Source organism: Ambystoma mexicanum, chromosome 1p (assembly GCF_040938575.1).
Source record: "Ambystoma mexicanum isolate Mex_15411 chromosome 1p, UKY_AmexF1_1, whole genome shotgun sequence".
Taxonomy (NCBI): Eukaryota; Metazoa; Chordata; class Amphibia; order Caudata; family Ambystomatidae; genus Ambystoma; species Ambystoma mexicanum.
Window position 1 is genome coordinate 196,046,618 of NC_090921.1, and position 15,341 is coordinate 196,061,958.

The 15,341-nt window shown below is 43.9% G+C and overlaps 1 protein-coding gene across 1 annotated transcript in view; it reads right to left on the reverse strand.

Annotated features, from left to right (window-relative positions):
• LOC138465757 (extracellular calcium-sensing receptor-like) overlaps nucleotides 1–3,243 on the reverse strand; it is an 81,720-nt gene extending 78,477 nt beyond the window's left edge. The window contains exon 1 of the mRNA XM_069607225.1: nucleotides 2,986–3,243. Coding sequence (XP_069463326.1) covers nucleotides 2,986–3,243 — 258 coding nt within the window. The remainder of the gene's footprint in view (nucleotides 1–2,985) is intronic.
• Between the last annotated feature and the right edge of the window lie 12,098 nt (nucleotides 3,244–15,341).

Below are 15,341 nucleotides of genomic sequence, written 5' to 3' on the forward strand. Positions count from 1 at the left end.
GCCTGTGGCCAGGAAGTGGAGTACAGACACCACCTTCAGTAGGGGTGGGATGGCGGTTGGGCTATCTATCATGCTGACAAGGTCAGCCTGTGTCATGTCCACAATGGCGGTTATGGTGTCCCGGTCCAGACGGTAGAGGGTGTGGATCTGCTCATCAGTGAGGTTGAACGGATGTGCTCGGAGGCGTGGGATTGCGGGCTGCCTGCGTGGTGGTAGTGGCTGTGCTGGCGGCCCTTGCTGGCCCTGCCTTGGCCTCCTCCTCCTCCTGCGTCTCCTCCGTGCGGCCGGTTGTAGTTGGTGTTCGTCTTCTTCTTGGAGTTGGAGTACTTGCAGTGCTATCAGGTCCCCCAGGGCCAACATCGCGAGTCCTGCCGGTAGCATTTCGGAGTGGGTGTGGTTGTGGGAGGAGACTGGGTGTGCAATTTATGTGTTTTCAGGCTGAATGGCCTCCACCTGTGGTGATTCATTCCACCTGTGCAAACTGCTCTCCCCTTTGGCCGAGCACGTCCCGCGCACAACGCTGCAATTCGTGGAATGGCATCTTGCTATTGCAATCTTGTATTTGTACCCGATGGCCGTGTAACATTGGTTGATATGTTCATTCTGCTGTGGTCCCATTGTTTCACATACTATCTGTGCAGTCGCGAACAGAGTTGTGAAGGGTCAGTGGAACGTAGTACTCGAGTAACGGTGGGCCCTCATTCATCACTGTACCGAGTTGCAACGACGGGCGGGGCGTCCCATTCGTGGGTGAAGGCAGTTGCCATTTTCACACACAGCCGCACTCGATGGATTAATTAGTGTTTTCAAACGGCCACAGATGCCTCTTCGACGTGATGTTGCAAATGAGGAATTCGAAGGGCGGCGCTTTCGGTTTTCAGCTGCAGGCGAGGAGATGCCCACAGGTCTGACTGCAAATATAACGTTCTATTGTTCAATGTCCTTGGGACAGGGGCCATGGCGAGAATGCTATTATTGATATGAATAGTATGGGATGCGCAATTGCGTAGTGGACGATAAGGCAGGACGTTCCCAAATACATGTTACTTCACTAGACTGGAATTACGTGCTGGGGCACTGTGGATTTTGCAGGCTGCATAACGCACAGACTCAATGGATATTTCTAATGTTATGTGAGTAAATATTCAGGCGTTTTCATTACGGGATGAGGGAATGATGAATGGATGCATGGGCAGGTGATTTGATACAGAGTTTGCCATGTACAGGGCTTCTTGGGATCTGTCCGCCCCCCCTGCGCTATGTGATGCAGGGCTGCCATAGTGGGACCATCGTCTATCTGGCCTTGTTGAGCCCTCCCTGTCTCGACGCGCCTTCAGACACTTGTGTCCATGCACGTTACCAATCCCATCTGAAGGATTCTGTTTTCACAGACGCATGCACAGGTACACTCGTTTGTGATGGTGTTTTCACCTCGATATAGATAGTTATGATTCGCAAGTGGTTTTGGGGTGGTGATGATCCTTTGGAGTGGGCTTGCATGCATATGGCTGTGGATCTAGTGTGATCATTGAAGTGAGTTGTTCGAATGTAGTTCTGATGGCCATTCTATTCTGTTTCTTTTCTTTTGGTTGACAGGTATCTCCTCCCCTTTTGCCACTGCCATCTGTATGCCACTCCTGCAGATGGGTTTTACTCCCGACACCTGCTGCTTCGTGTTAATCAGTGGAGCAGCATTACGATTTTATGGGACGATCGCCAATGGGCCACATGCCCTTACGCAGTACTGGTGGCTCGGAGCAACATTTCGGCCTTTCAGCTGGACTAGTGCCTCCCCATTGGGACGGCCCTGCGGTTCTGTGCGCTTCCATGTTGCCTTTTCGTACGTGAATGTGGCCCTGTGTACCATGAAGGAACAGGGCGTCACACAAGTAGTGGCTGGTCATTTCTTGCGGATGCAGCCCACAATGGTGAAATGTGTTTTGGAGTTCATGGCCTGATGGCTGTATGGGCTTGGTGATATTGATGTGCATTAAAATTCTATTCTGATATGGGCCGTGTAGCGTTCTTCTTTGCAAGTGATGTGGCATATTCCTATTTGGGGAGCGATGTATTGTGAGGGGATCTGCATTGGGTTCCAGCTTCGGAGTTTTGTTGCGTGGTCCTGTACTGGGCGCGTTTGCCTACGAAGCCCGTGAGGTCAGGGATGGGGGCTGCCAATATGACAGTTTGAATGTTGTCATGCTCAGGGGCGGGGGATTGGGTTTTGTGTGACAGATGCCGGTCAGCCAGGTGGACTGGTGGAATGTTGTGATTTTCTGAATATTGCTGGTCACAGGTGCCTGTGTTTGCGTGCGTTTCTTGGTGGGGGACTGTGGTCATGTCCATTGGGATGGCTTCTGTATTCGTGCCATCTGTGCCCTGCAGCTCCCATTGGCCCCTCTTGAGGTTCATTTGTTCGTTGGCATGCATGGGTGACTTGTGCATTTCACTGGTTGCATTGTGGCTTCGTTGCACCTACGGGGAGTTGTACTTTGTGGGCAGGGAGCGGTGTACGGGCAGTCAGTGGGGCCGTTTACGGTTGATTCGCGATGCCGTACTTCTCACCATGGCGGAATGGTGCATTCCGCCATGCTTGATGGCGTTAGGTACATGTCCGCTGGGGTCGGAATTGGCGTACCGTTGCGCCATGGTGGTGTTTACGGTTTGGCATGGCGCGCGCGCGCGTGCTTGGTGCAGTTAGCGTTGGCGTTCACTACGGTGTCGCTAATGGCATCGTACTTTGCGGTGACGGGTCATACTCGCACCGAGCGCTATTCGATGGCGGTATTGCATTTCCGCCATCGTTTTCCGAATTCCGCCAGGGTCGTAATGAGGGCCAATATATTGTTCACAGGAGAACCACATCAAAAGAGGAGCAACACACAGGTTTAGTGACTTATAGTCAATTGGTGATTGCCCCAGTCAAACAAATCATATCCGCTTAGTAATAACTCAGTATGAAATTGAAATGTTGCAGAGTCTTACCTGAGGGTATCTGTACAGACCTAGAATTTGTGCCATAATTATTGAACGCGTGGATGTGGCATCTCCAATAAAAGCAGCAGGTGGGCGGTTCCTCCAGCATTGATAGTTGGGGATTGGTTCCTCTTGCCCTGTTAGCATCCATAGGATCCCTTCCAGAGATCGCGCTATGATCATGCAGGAGTCATGGATCCTGAAGCCCAAAGTGATGTTGGGTAAGAGGTTGGGGTTCTTGTTAATCTCTTCAATGGCAAAAGCCATGGCCTGGAGCCACCGGAAATTCTCAGGCACCAACCTGTAATTTATATCATGAGGAGTCACTTTTTTTGGTGGTTGACACATTATTTACAATCTGCAATATGGAACTTTGCAATGAATTGTCTCTATACAATGATATCATTTATTTTTCAAAACTGTGTACAGATGTCCCTCCCGTGAGCCCCATTATAACCAGCAAAATCCCTAAATGGTCTTGGTGCAACAACGCTCCGCTAGTCCCACACTCATGATGTGAAGGCTCCTCTGCTATAATATTGCTGTCACCGCCACTCCTTGTGTACTACTGGTGGTGCTCAACCACCCCGAACTGCAACACCACACAAAACGTATTAAGGAATCTAATCAACTGGCTGACTCAGAAGGTTCCTTTACAGGTATGGGTAGGTAAGCCAGGGAAATACATTAATATCCAAGATGTTTGATGGTAAAACACATCAGAAGTGTTTGCAAAACTGACACTTCATTATACATTTTGTCAAACTAATGTGTGGGATCTACCCATATTCAGGGAAGATACACTCATGAAATCCGTCCATGCTGAATATGGGTAGACAAACCCCAGATCATTTTCACAACAACACTGAAGAACTGAAAGTGGAGTCTGCTTTCTTTAATCTTTTTTTTTTATTTAGTTTAAAGTGCAATTGGTTAATTAAAACCTTATACACTACAAAAAGAAATATTTTAACAAAAACAATTACATATCAATCATAAAACCAATTATCAAACATATTATAGACAATAATTTCCAGTTTAAGAATACATCATGAAAGGGAGAGAAATCAGGATAAGGAAAACATCTACATTTTGAATTATAAAAGACAGGTAAAATAGTACATTAACAGATTGCTTGCTTACAAATATAAAAAGCTACCCAATAAAAACCTTTATCTCTCCATCATAGATAACTGACCAAAATTGGTCAGATTCGATCATTAGAAGATCTCCAACTATGTGAGCATACCCTTTATAATACCATTTCTTTAGCTTAGAGCACATAGTAAGAATATGTCTTACAGTCTCTACCTCTATATCACAATGCCTGCACAATCTTTCCACTCGGGGAGTATTTGTCCATGCCCCGTTTACTTCATTACAGGGAAGCGTGTTCAGGCGTAATTACAAAATTAATCTTCATAAAGCCCTATTACCAGTATTTAATAGATATTCTCTCGGAATTGCAGGTTTAAGACCTTGTAGAGCGTAAGCTGCGTATCGTGACCTAGTATAGAGTTAAGATTGGTTTTCACTCAAGTCCCAGATACCAGCTTTTTCCTTAAGACTTTTCAAAATACATACACTGTTGCCTTTCACCGAAGCGTCTTTATAGCCTAAAGCCTCAAGGAAGGGTAGGACTGTATTTTGTAAACTTACAATATATGTGTTCTTGAACCTGCCTTCGCTTTTATTTTTTCCTATAAGATTAAGAAGTTTTCCTTCTTCCCCGTCCCCCGATATTATTCTGAAATAACGTTTGCAGCATTCAATTTTCCACAGGGTCAAAGGGGAAATCAGCCCCAGTTCACATCTTATTGCTTGTATAGGCACAGCGTTAGGTAATCCTAGAACAGGTCTCTAAAGCTTCCCTTCCAGTTGATCGAGTTTGCTCAAATGCTTACTCTCCACTGTTTCAAGAGCATACATTATACTTGGAATGACACAGCTCTTATATACCTCAAGAAAGCCTTCGATGGAATGACCTCCTTTACTAGCCATATATTTCCTTATAACATTCAATTTCTTTCTACTAATTTGTGGGATCTACCCATATTCAGGGAAGATACACTCATGAAATCCATCCATGCTGAATATGGGTAGACAAAACCCCAGATCATTTTCACAACAACACTGAAGAATTGAAAGTGAAGTCTGCTTTCTTTAATCTATTTTCCATTGGACAGAGCCAGGAAGTACAGCGGGGAGATCGGCAGTTGAGAAAGTAAGGAAAATGGGGGATGTGGGGCTGGAGGGGGTGTTTGGGGCATAGCATGGGGTTAGTGGTGCTGGGGAGGTAGGGAAGGGGAATGCTGGCAGGGGGCTTAGTGCAGGCTGGGTTTGATGGCAGGGCCCCTATTTAGAATAAATAGGGGACAGAAGTGGGTGGGGCAAGGAGGAGGGCATGGAGATGACACCCCCCCCTAGGGAAATACATCAATAGCTCGGTTTAGGGGTTGTCTTCATTGGGCGGGATCACAGAACAGGGGTTCGATGGGAGGGCTGCTGAGGATATGTGTTATGACCGGTTACATTTCAGTTGAAACACATAGAACCTTATTTGAGTGACTACATTTATTTTAATGCTTTTCCACACATTATTTCCACAATGAGGAACACATGTGCCACTTTAAAATACTGTCAGAGAAGTTGCCTTGCTAAATGATTTCGATTTTTGGGTGTTTTTATTTGAGTGATCCTGCCAAAACAATCCTTATTAAAACAGAGCAAATGGATACATTTAGAAAAGACATTCCGATTTCGAAAAACTGTCAAATATAGCAACCAAAAAACATGTCATGACACTCACCCAAAAACAGTGTTGAAATCCCCCAGGGCCAGCATGAGATATCCCACAATATCAGCATTATTTTTCCCAAACATTGGCATAAAATAAATGTAAATGACAAATCCCTAGGAGCGCCTGAAAACAACTGGAATCTTGCACACTTTGCAGAATCCGTTGAGTTATCCTCATCATCATCAGAAACTTTATCCGGCATGACGCCATGAATGTGTACAATCAAGAGAAACCGTTGACATATAAACATTCCAAACCCTTCAAAATTGTACACAGCCTGGATATAAAAAGCAGTATTCAATTCATAGGCACAGGCCCCACTCAATACCCCAATACACCCCAAGGAAGTTCCAGCTAATGAGATGAACTAACAAAGTGAACGTACTCAATAAACATACTTTTGCAAAGTTAGTCTCAATTGTTAGATGTTATGGAGCTAGATGTACAGTTGCAGTCTGAGAGAAGTTAGCCTAATACCTCCCCAGTATCTGGCCAAGACGACAGCTAAGTCAAACCACCCAACTACAGTGAGTTTCAGACACACCAACGGAACAGACCTGATGTCACAATGTAATATTATACTGGGCAAATGGTCCGCATCTAGCCAATTTACAAAGCTTCATTAACAGAACTTAAGAGTTGTGCTCTTCTAAGCCATGATCTGTGCTAAAATGTTGCTATTGCTGCTGTATCGTTGGCCTTTTTACAGAGAGTCATGGCCTCACTAGTATAGCAACTTTTAAACGTAGAAACCTCAGTCTTAGATAAAACCTCCTAAAGTTCAAATACAAAGGGCAGGCAAGGAGGAAATGTACTTATCTCTCAACCATATCTGTGCTATACATGCGATGCATACGATACATTCTATATTCTAGCGTCCCATGAGTTCGATCTATAACTAACCAGGAGTGTGCCAAACTTTAATTTAATATATAGAGTATGCATATACCTCGGTTTTTCAATGAATCTTGATAAGGTTCATAGCCCATAAAGAGCATGTTTCCCCAGTAGGTACTCAGGGACAATGAGGTTGAGATTGCATTCTGCAAATCATGGGCACTGTGTGCACGGAAATCACTCTTGTTAATTTCTTTAGTATTGACATTAATACAAGTGGGGGGTAACCAATAAACCAGATGCCCTCTTTCAAAGAGGATCTTTTTAACATGTTCACACCATGCTAGTGAAGACCCGCCCATCTGGTTTAGCACATCCATTGTGGCCTCTCTACATTTGTGCAATTCATGTATGCACCACAACCTGATCCAGTAGAAGACCGCTCTGAGGGCCACAATATGTCCAAGATAAAGCAGACCTAGTTCTTCATGTAGTAATAAAGTGGATGTATTGATTGGTAACCCCCAAATATGTTTTTAAGAATCCATTCTCCGCTACTTATACCGTGCCGCAATTAACACGCTTAAGGTGGCCTGACTAGCTTGGAGTTTGTAGGCATCCAATAATGGTCTCAGTCATAACACAATTACCAGGAGTGCATGCACATTTTGTAATTGCCCCACAGTATCTAGATAGTGTGGCTTCTGCCTTGTCCAAATGATGATCCCATTTGGTATGTGCCTGCAGATCTCACTCTGAGGTCTTCATATGAAGTGACTTGCTCAATAGTTTTACTTTCTCGCATGATTATGTAAGGAGTCTGGGCCTCATTACGAGTTGAGTTTGGCGGCAGCCATGGAGCTATTAGCTCCATGGCTGCCGCCAAACCGGGCTCCTTTACCGGGTTCCCTGAATGGGGAATTACCAGGCCATTCCAAGTTCGGAAGGCCCGGTAATTCCTCCCTCAGGGAACCTGGGCCCGGACCTTCCCCATTCCCATTTGAGCCCCCATAGGGCTCATGGGGAATGGGAGAGGGAGCTAACAACGGGCCGATTAGGAGCGGCCCGTTGTTAGCTCCCTGGTATCCTTGCGGGACCCGGTAATGATGCCTGGTTTTGCCAGGCGTCCTTACCGTGTCCTGTGAGGGGACCTCTTAATCATGCGGAATGGTGTTAATGAGTCCGCATCCATTAGCGGAACACGTTAACCCATTCCACACGGGTCCTAATGAGGCCCTCTGTTTTCTTTTTTGTGGTAAAATAACGTGGACTGTTGTTTTGCCGGTATGGATATTGACAACCCTGGCCATGCAAAACTCACAGCATAACTGAAGCTGTTTCTTCAGGCCTGAGGGAGTTATTAAAAAAAGGATTGCATTGTCGGCGAATAAAAGAAGAGGGTACCTTTCTCCTGATAGGATTGGGGCATTAGTCAAGGCCTGTAACATGTTTTTTCTATTACTCTACTTATCCATAGCAGGAGCAAGGTTGGGGCCAGGACCCAACCTTGTCAAATGCCTTTTTGCACCTTTATTGGTGCAGGGGTTGCACACCTATACCTGCAGAATCCTTCAGAAGTTAAGTCCTGCTTATTTTGGATGAAATTCCTATTTGCATTTGGGAATCCTAAACATTGTATACAACCTATTTTAAATTGGGATTATTGTGTTAATAACCACTCCAAAGTAATTGACATAAGTTAAATACAAAGGACGTTTTTTTTAATTATATGAAAAACAGTTTTTTTCACGTTTATTTAATACAATATCATTTTATTAAAAGCATCAGGACATTTGAGATAGTTGTCAGTGCACATGAAGAACCGGTGAGGCATCTTTCCAAGAAGAAGCCCATCATGCATGTACACATATGAATTGGAATTCAAAATAATATTTTTAGAAATGCGTCGATACCTTGTACATGTTTAGCAGGCATTTAATAAAACAAGCACATATCTTTCACATTTTGAAAACGATAGAGCGTAAATATAGGTTAATAGGTTAAAACATGTACTTAAAGTCACAGAAGTTCTTCGGGATACTCAGACCACTTTCTATTTAAAATGAAGCCCCTCCTTATACTAGGAAGCAGCAGTCACAGTAAAAGAGCTCCCACAGATTTTCAACACAACCCCTCATTGACAACTGAATAGAATATTACACTTAAGGATTAAAAAAAATGAAGCAAGGCCTCTAATGTAAAACAAGTGTTTTTGACCAACGCAGGAAATCCCTCTTTATTTTCTAAGGGGTTCTTCGGATTGGTTAGGTGTTTTTGAGACCAGTTGTGGACTTGGATGTTCCTGCAATCAGTACATACTCTCAGAATTATTGAAATAGATGAAATTATGACAAATGAGAAAAGCACTGGCAATTGAAATGGTTTTGCTGAATAAATAACAGACCATTGTCTCATTGCATTCACTGTTACAAACATGGACTGATTGGAAAGAAATGTCTTTTTCAGCCTTTACCGGCCACTGCTGCCATGCAGAAACCTCCTAAATAAGTCTAGGCAAGGTCTACCTTTATTATTAGGTCAGCTGGCTTGTTGTGATCAAGGTTTGTTTTCATTAACCTCAGTGGTACTTATTTTATTACTTAAAGAAGGAATTGCTAGCACGGAACCCCTGAACTGTCCTGTTCACATAGCTATCTGCAACAAATACATGAACCTACTCTGCAATCTTACCTCATTTTGACAGTTTCCAGCGTCACAAGGAATCAAACACATTTCCTCTGAACTTTTTTGGAAAGTCCGTTTTAGAAAATGTCACCTAGAACAACCTCAAATGGGGGCTGAGAGATGCTGGGCTAATTGGGTGGGGAGGTAGTGTTGTGCCTCATCTCCATGCATCTGGGTCTGGACGTACGTGCTGCTAAATGAACCGAATGTTCCAGACCTGGCAAAAGCATGCCAACTAATTGTATTAGTCCATATGACGAAGGACCTTATAGTGTGAAGACCAATGAGAAACTGTGTACCTAATGTTTCTGGAGATTACATGTTTTAGAGGTAGGCACATGTTGTTCACCTGATAATGCACAGCCAATCACAATCCTGCCTCCTGTAGAAAAGTATACTTAGATGTTTCCCTTAGCCAATCTCGACCCTTGATAGGTTTTTAATTATTGCTATATAGTATGATGTCACTTCTGACGTATCTTTGGAATACAAACTATGTTTGGTGTAAAGATCACTGAGAAACTGAGCATACATCCGTTGATGTTTGTTGTAAACTCCCTGTTTTAGATAATTGTTAATGAAACAGTACGTTGCCATCTTCCCGAGTTGGTTCTGTTATTTAGACTAAGAATTATTCTGTATGATCCCATCCATTACATATGCATGTTCCTGAAGGGCCCTAAACTGAAAAGGGTGGCTGGAGTGCTACTCAGTGCAAGCATTATGTAGGGGAGAGGCTGAGTTGTTAATAACATAACGGCTAATGGGAACGTTAGCAAGAGTTTTTTGGCCCAGTTAGAAGTTGCAGCTTTTGTCAGTAAGAGTGCAGTTTGAAGCTTCTGTTCATTTAATTAGAAATGTACTGGTGTTTCACCCAGCCAAGGTCCCTAAATAGACGGGAGGTGCCATGGAGATAGTAAATGACTGTACCAGGTGTTAGGGAGATGTGTGCTTAATTCCCTCTACCTTAGAGCCCTCCAGCTCTTTTGCTATATTTTGGGTCTTTGAACTTATCATTTTCAATGTGTTTTGCTTTTGTGTTCTTTGGTTATGGAGTTTTTAAACAACTCCAGTGGCATCATCTGTTCCCGTGTGTTACACAGTACCTTCAGTGCAGTGGCACAGAGGTGTCTTTTCAGACTCCCCAAATGTTTAAATACCTTCCCTGGGAATGACTAATGTCTCTCAGGGCATGTAAAGTTAAATTGACTTTACTAGTCTCTTTATATTTACTGACCCAGCACACCCTATCTTACTATAGAGTGCTGGAGGGGTTTCTTAGCATCCTCTGAGTCAAAACACTCATGTAACAGTAAAATGTTACCTTTTCCTATTTTAAATGGCTGGTGGCAGTGGTTTAGATCAACTACTGTGATTTTTCGCGACCGCTAACAATGGTAGCTCTAATCAGGGGAAGCCATGTATTTTAATATGGCATCCCAGACATCTGTAAAAACAGACTCTGGTCATCTTTTTTCACCATTTCTTTTAAGGAAAAGTCCTTCTTGTGTGCAACTCTGAGCGCCAAGCCAGGCTTGGTGCCTTTGTTGGTGCCCTTTGGCGGGCTTCTGTGCTGAAGCCCTTCTCTGGTGCCAGAGTGTCTGGGGTGAACAGGATGTGAGGATGTGAGGGAGGTGCCCGAAACTCCCTGTGCTAATTATCCTAGGAGACCTGAATCCATTCTGGTGTGATTGGCTGGCTGTCTGTCCAGCAAGGACAGCCACCCTGTTGGGTGAGTGACAGCCAGGCTGAATGAATGGGTGGAAAACTGTTTAAAAGCTCAGACTTGGAACGAAAGAACTGAGGAGGAGAAGAAGGAAGAGGACTGCTGCAACTCCTGGATGACCCGTGAAGCCCTGCTGCAGGTCTGAATTGCCTGAAACTCCGACCTGAAACTCCGAAGACAGAGAAGCCCTTAAAGGTTAACTTCTTCCTTTGAGTTTGGTGGGAACAACCAACTCGCAAGCCACCGGGACACCGTCCTATTCTGGTCGAATTTTCTTCAGAGTGCTGTTGAAAACCGGATTGCCAGAGGGAAGAAAACCAAGGGGACTTTAAGGCACTCACACCTTAATCATATATCTTGCTACAGCTTTCGGCCTCTTCCCTGGGCAGTGCAGGAACCTCCTGACGTCCTCCTTCTTGCCCCCACGACTGAAGCACAGGAACAGCGAGATTTGCTCGAACTGCCAGGAACAACTGCCTCAGCTAAAGCTTTCTTCATTTAAAAAGGTACTGTGCAAACGTGGTCCGGAAATCTTTTCGGCCATCGAGAAAGTGCGCAAAACTTTCTTCAACTACGAAGGCTTGTCCTTCCCTAAACACTCGTCAAACTTTTCGCCTAGCCAAATTCTTTAAAAATCCATGGCAAAGACTTAACCGTTATATACCAGAACTGTGCTATCCTATACAAAAAAACTCTGAACAGTTGACTTTGGCCCAGGCATGTTGAGAAGAATCGCTGGTTGTATTTACTGAAACCCTTTGCCCTGCCTATGAACGCATTTGGCTGTCTATTCTTATAACCTTGTCTTTTCCTCCCTTTATTAAGTATCTGAAGTGCCATTTTGCTCCTACTTCATTTTTTAGCTAAACATGTTCAGTTACTTACCGGTTGGATTTTTGTAGTGTGTTAGTGTGTGATATTTAGCTGCCTATGCTAGTGTAATGTTTTATAAATGATTGATTAAATAGATGTATATTCTTTTACTAAGAAACCTTGAGTAAGTGTTTACTTGAATCACTGTATTGGCTGGTCCTTTGTGTAACTTGTTCTACTGCTCACTTAAACTCTTGAGATAAGTCTGGCTGCTCAGCCATCACTACCACTTTACTGTGTAGTACAGGCTTTTACCAAAGGTGAAATTGTACTTGCACTTGTAGTCCTAATTGCCTGTAGTGTTGCCGAAGGGTACTGCAGGTGATTCTGCTTAACAATGGTTTACAGCAGTGAGGATAAAGTATACTTGTTACATTTAGAGTGTTACTTTTACTTTTGTTCAAATAATCCTCCCAAGGCAAAGCAACACTAGTAATGCAATTATTTTATCATGTCTGATATGGAAAGCTACAGACAGTAGACCCTAGTGACTTTAACTGTTTATCAATTGATAGATCTGTGTAAAGCTAGGAATCTCACTGTAAAAGGCAAACAGGTTGAATTGATAGAAAAGTTGCTAGAATACCAAAGTCTGAGGATTCGGTCTGAAACCACCACCCGTGCAGCAAATGTGGAAAATGTTGATGAAGATGATAATATGTCAGAGCCCAGCTCTAATGTTATGAATGAGCTGGATAAGGAAGAAGAGTCTTCAAATGTAGGCCCTGTTTTACCTCTCCCTGCTCATAGGCTTCAACCTCTGACCACGGGGACCCCACCAGGTCTAACATTAAGTCCTTCATTTGTCTCTTTAGAAAGAGTTTAAAAGTATTCAAACTCAAACTGAATGCAAACATCAAGAACTTAAACTCAGAGAGATGGAATTGAACCAGGCACTAGAGATGAAAAAGTTATCTGTTAAAACTGGTTCTCTCCCAGAGTCTTCTAGGTCTTCCAGTCCTAAGAGGCCTTGCATGCCCAAAGATGCAGTAAGTATGTATGAGGTTAAGCTTGATATTTTGGATTGGTTGGATGCTTTTGAATATAACCATGGGATTCAAGACATTACAGGGAATCAGTTGATTCCTTGGCTTTTTTCTAAGCTACCCCCTGTTGCAACTGATGTGGTAATGGAGTTGGGTGACATTATAAACAAACAGGAGTATGAAACAGTGAAGCTAGCTTTGATAGCTAGATTTGGGAAGACCCCTTCTCAGTATCTTAAGAGGTTTAGAACCCCCAAAAAGCATGATGGTACCCCTTGGGCTACCTGGGTGACTGAATGTTTGAAAAACGTAGATGGTTGGGTTAAGGGTTACAGAGTTAACACTTATGAAGGTATGAGGAATCTGTTTATGTTGGAAACAATGCTTGATGCCTGCTCTCCTGAGCCGAGGCAGTACTTGGCTGACTCTAAGGAATTAGATCCAAAAAAGTTAGCTAGAGCAGCTGGCTCATGGGTAGCCAACAGGGCCACTCATAAGGATTCTGAGGCAACTCCCAAAAGGATGGGGGAGGCAGCACAAGGGTGCGACTACAGATAAATCTAAATCCATCCAATCAGAAGAGGGCCCCAAGCATAGCCAAGGAAAGCCCCATGGGAAACCAAATAGGACTAGTGAGTCCTCTGGTTGCCAACCAGAGGGAGGTCAGCAGAAACCCCCATTCCAGAGAGCATTTGGTAAATGCTATGTCTGTGGGCAACTGACCATGTGCAAGGAGATCCCAGATGCAAGGGTAAACCTGCAGGGTTCAGCACTGCCTCATTAGCCTTTTCCCCAGAGGAAGAAGTACAAATGGCTAGTGCCCACTTTCAACTATTTGCAGAAGCACCCTTGGGTCTTTGGGCAACTGTATCCTTAGAGTCCATAGGTCTGGGTAAGAAACAGAATATGGATGTGTACAACTCCATTCCAGAGAACTCTAGAGGGTATTATATGGACAGTGTTCTTGTCAATGGCCAGGATACTCCTGCCAGGAGAGACCCTGGGGCCAGCAGAGCAGTAGTGGATGAAAGCTTTATCAAGCCTGAGGATGTTGCTAAGGCACCCAAAGGTCCCACTAAATTCTCTGGAGGCCCTGTGCAAATGGTTCCAATTCTACCAGCTCTCATTCAGTGTAATAATATGACAGTGAGGATCCCTGTCTGTGTCCAGAATTAGATGCGTGGGAGAGTCATGTTGGGGAATGATTTAAAAGCTCTAGGAGTGATATCCAGTACCCCCAGGCCTCCCAGTGAGAGAAAACAGAACCAAACCAAATTGGCTAGAGAGGCAACCTTAAGAGAGTACTCTGAGTCTGTGGGAACCTCTACAGAGAACCCCACTGCAAGCCCTGGTGTTAGTAAGTTGGCACTAACCCAGGCAAATCTGAGGCTAGTATAGTAGAGAAATAGAAGCCCCAACCAAGCTCCATCATTGCCCATCCAATTGTAAAGTCTTTGACTCCCCCTGCTTCTGAGGAAGAGGTGGATAGACCAATTGTTCCCCTCTCTAGGCCTGTGAGAACTGGTAATTCTCAAAGCTGGTGGAAAACCAGGAACAATAGGTCTAAGGCTAAACACCTTAAAACTGTTTGAGCTTCTACTGAAGACTCCAATGTAAATCCTAGTGTTAGGAGGGAAACTTCTAAGCCAGGTAAAACCAGATCTCAGAGGAAGTGGAAGCATGTACCTTGCTTGACCACATCCCCTCCAGCCAAAATACCTGAGACCCAACCTGCTCTTGAGAGAGAGGTACTGAGGAAACATGGTGGCCCCTCTAGATCTAAGGGATTCCTTTCTAAGGATTGCTTGAAAAAGCCTATGGTAGGTTCATAGGTTGTTGTTACAACTTCTGAGAGACTGTTAGATCAGATCCCCTATACATTAAAAAAGAGAGATGTACCACAACAGGTTTGTAGGTCATATAGTTTACAAATTAAAACCACTGATAAAAGTTTTCGTAGCAAGGGTTACAAAAGGTTGCTGGTGTACTCAACAGGCCATTTAACTGACTTGCAACAGGAGATCCATCGTGGTGGGGATTAGATCCTCCTGTCCCTTAGTCTGGGGGGGACAAGTGTTAGGGAGATTTCTCACACAAGTGCTTAATTCCTTCTACCTTAGATCCCTCCAGCTCTTTTGCCATATTTTGGGTATTTGACCTTTTCATTTTCAATGTGTTTTACTTTTGTGTTCTCTGTTTATGAAGTTTTTAAACAACTCCAGTGGCATCATCTTTTTCTGTGTGTCACATAGCACCGTCAGTGCAGTGGCACAGGGGTGTCTTTTCAGACTCACCAAATGTTTAAATACCTTCCCTGAGAATGACTACTGTCTCTCAGAGCATGTAAAGTTAAATTGACTTTACTAGTCTCTTTAAATGTACTGACCCAGTACACCCTATCTTACTATAGAGTGCTGGAGAGGTTGCATAGCTACCCCTGAGTCAAAACACTCATGTA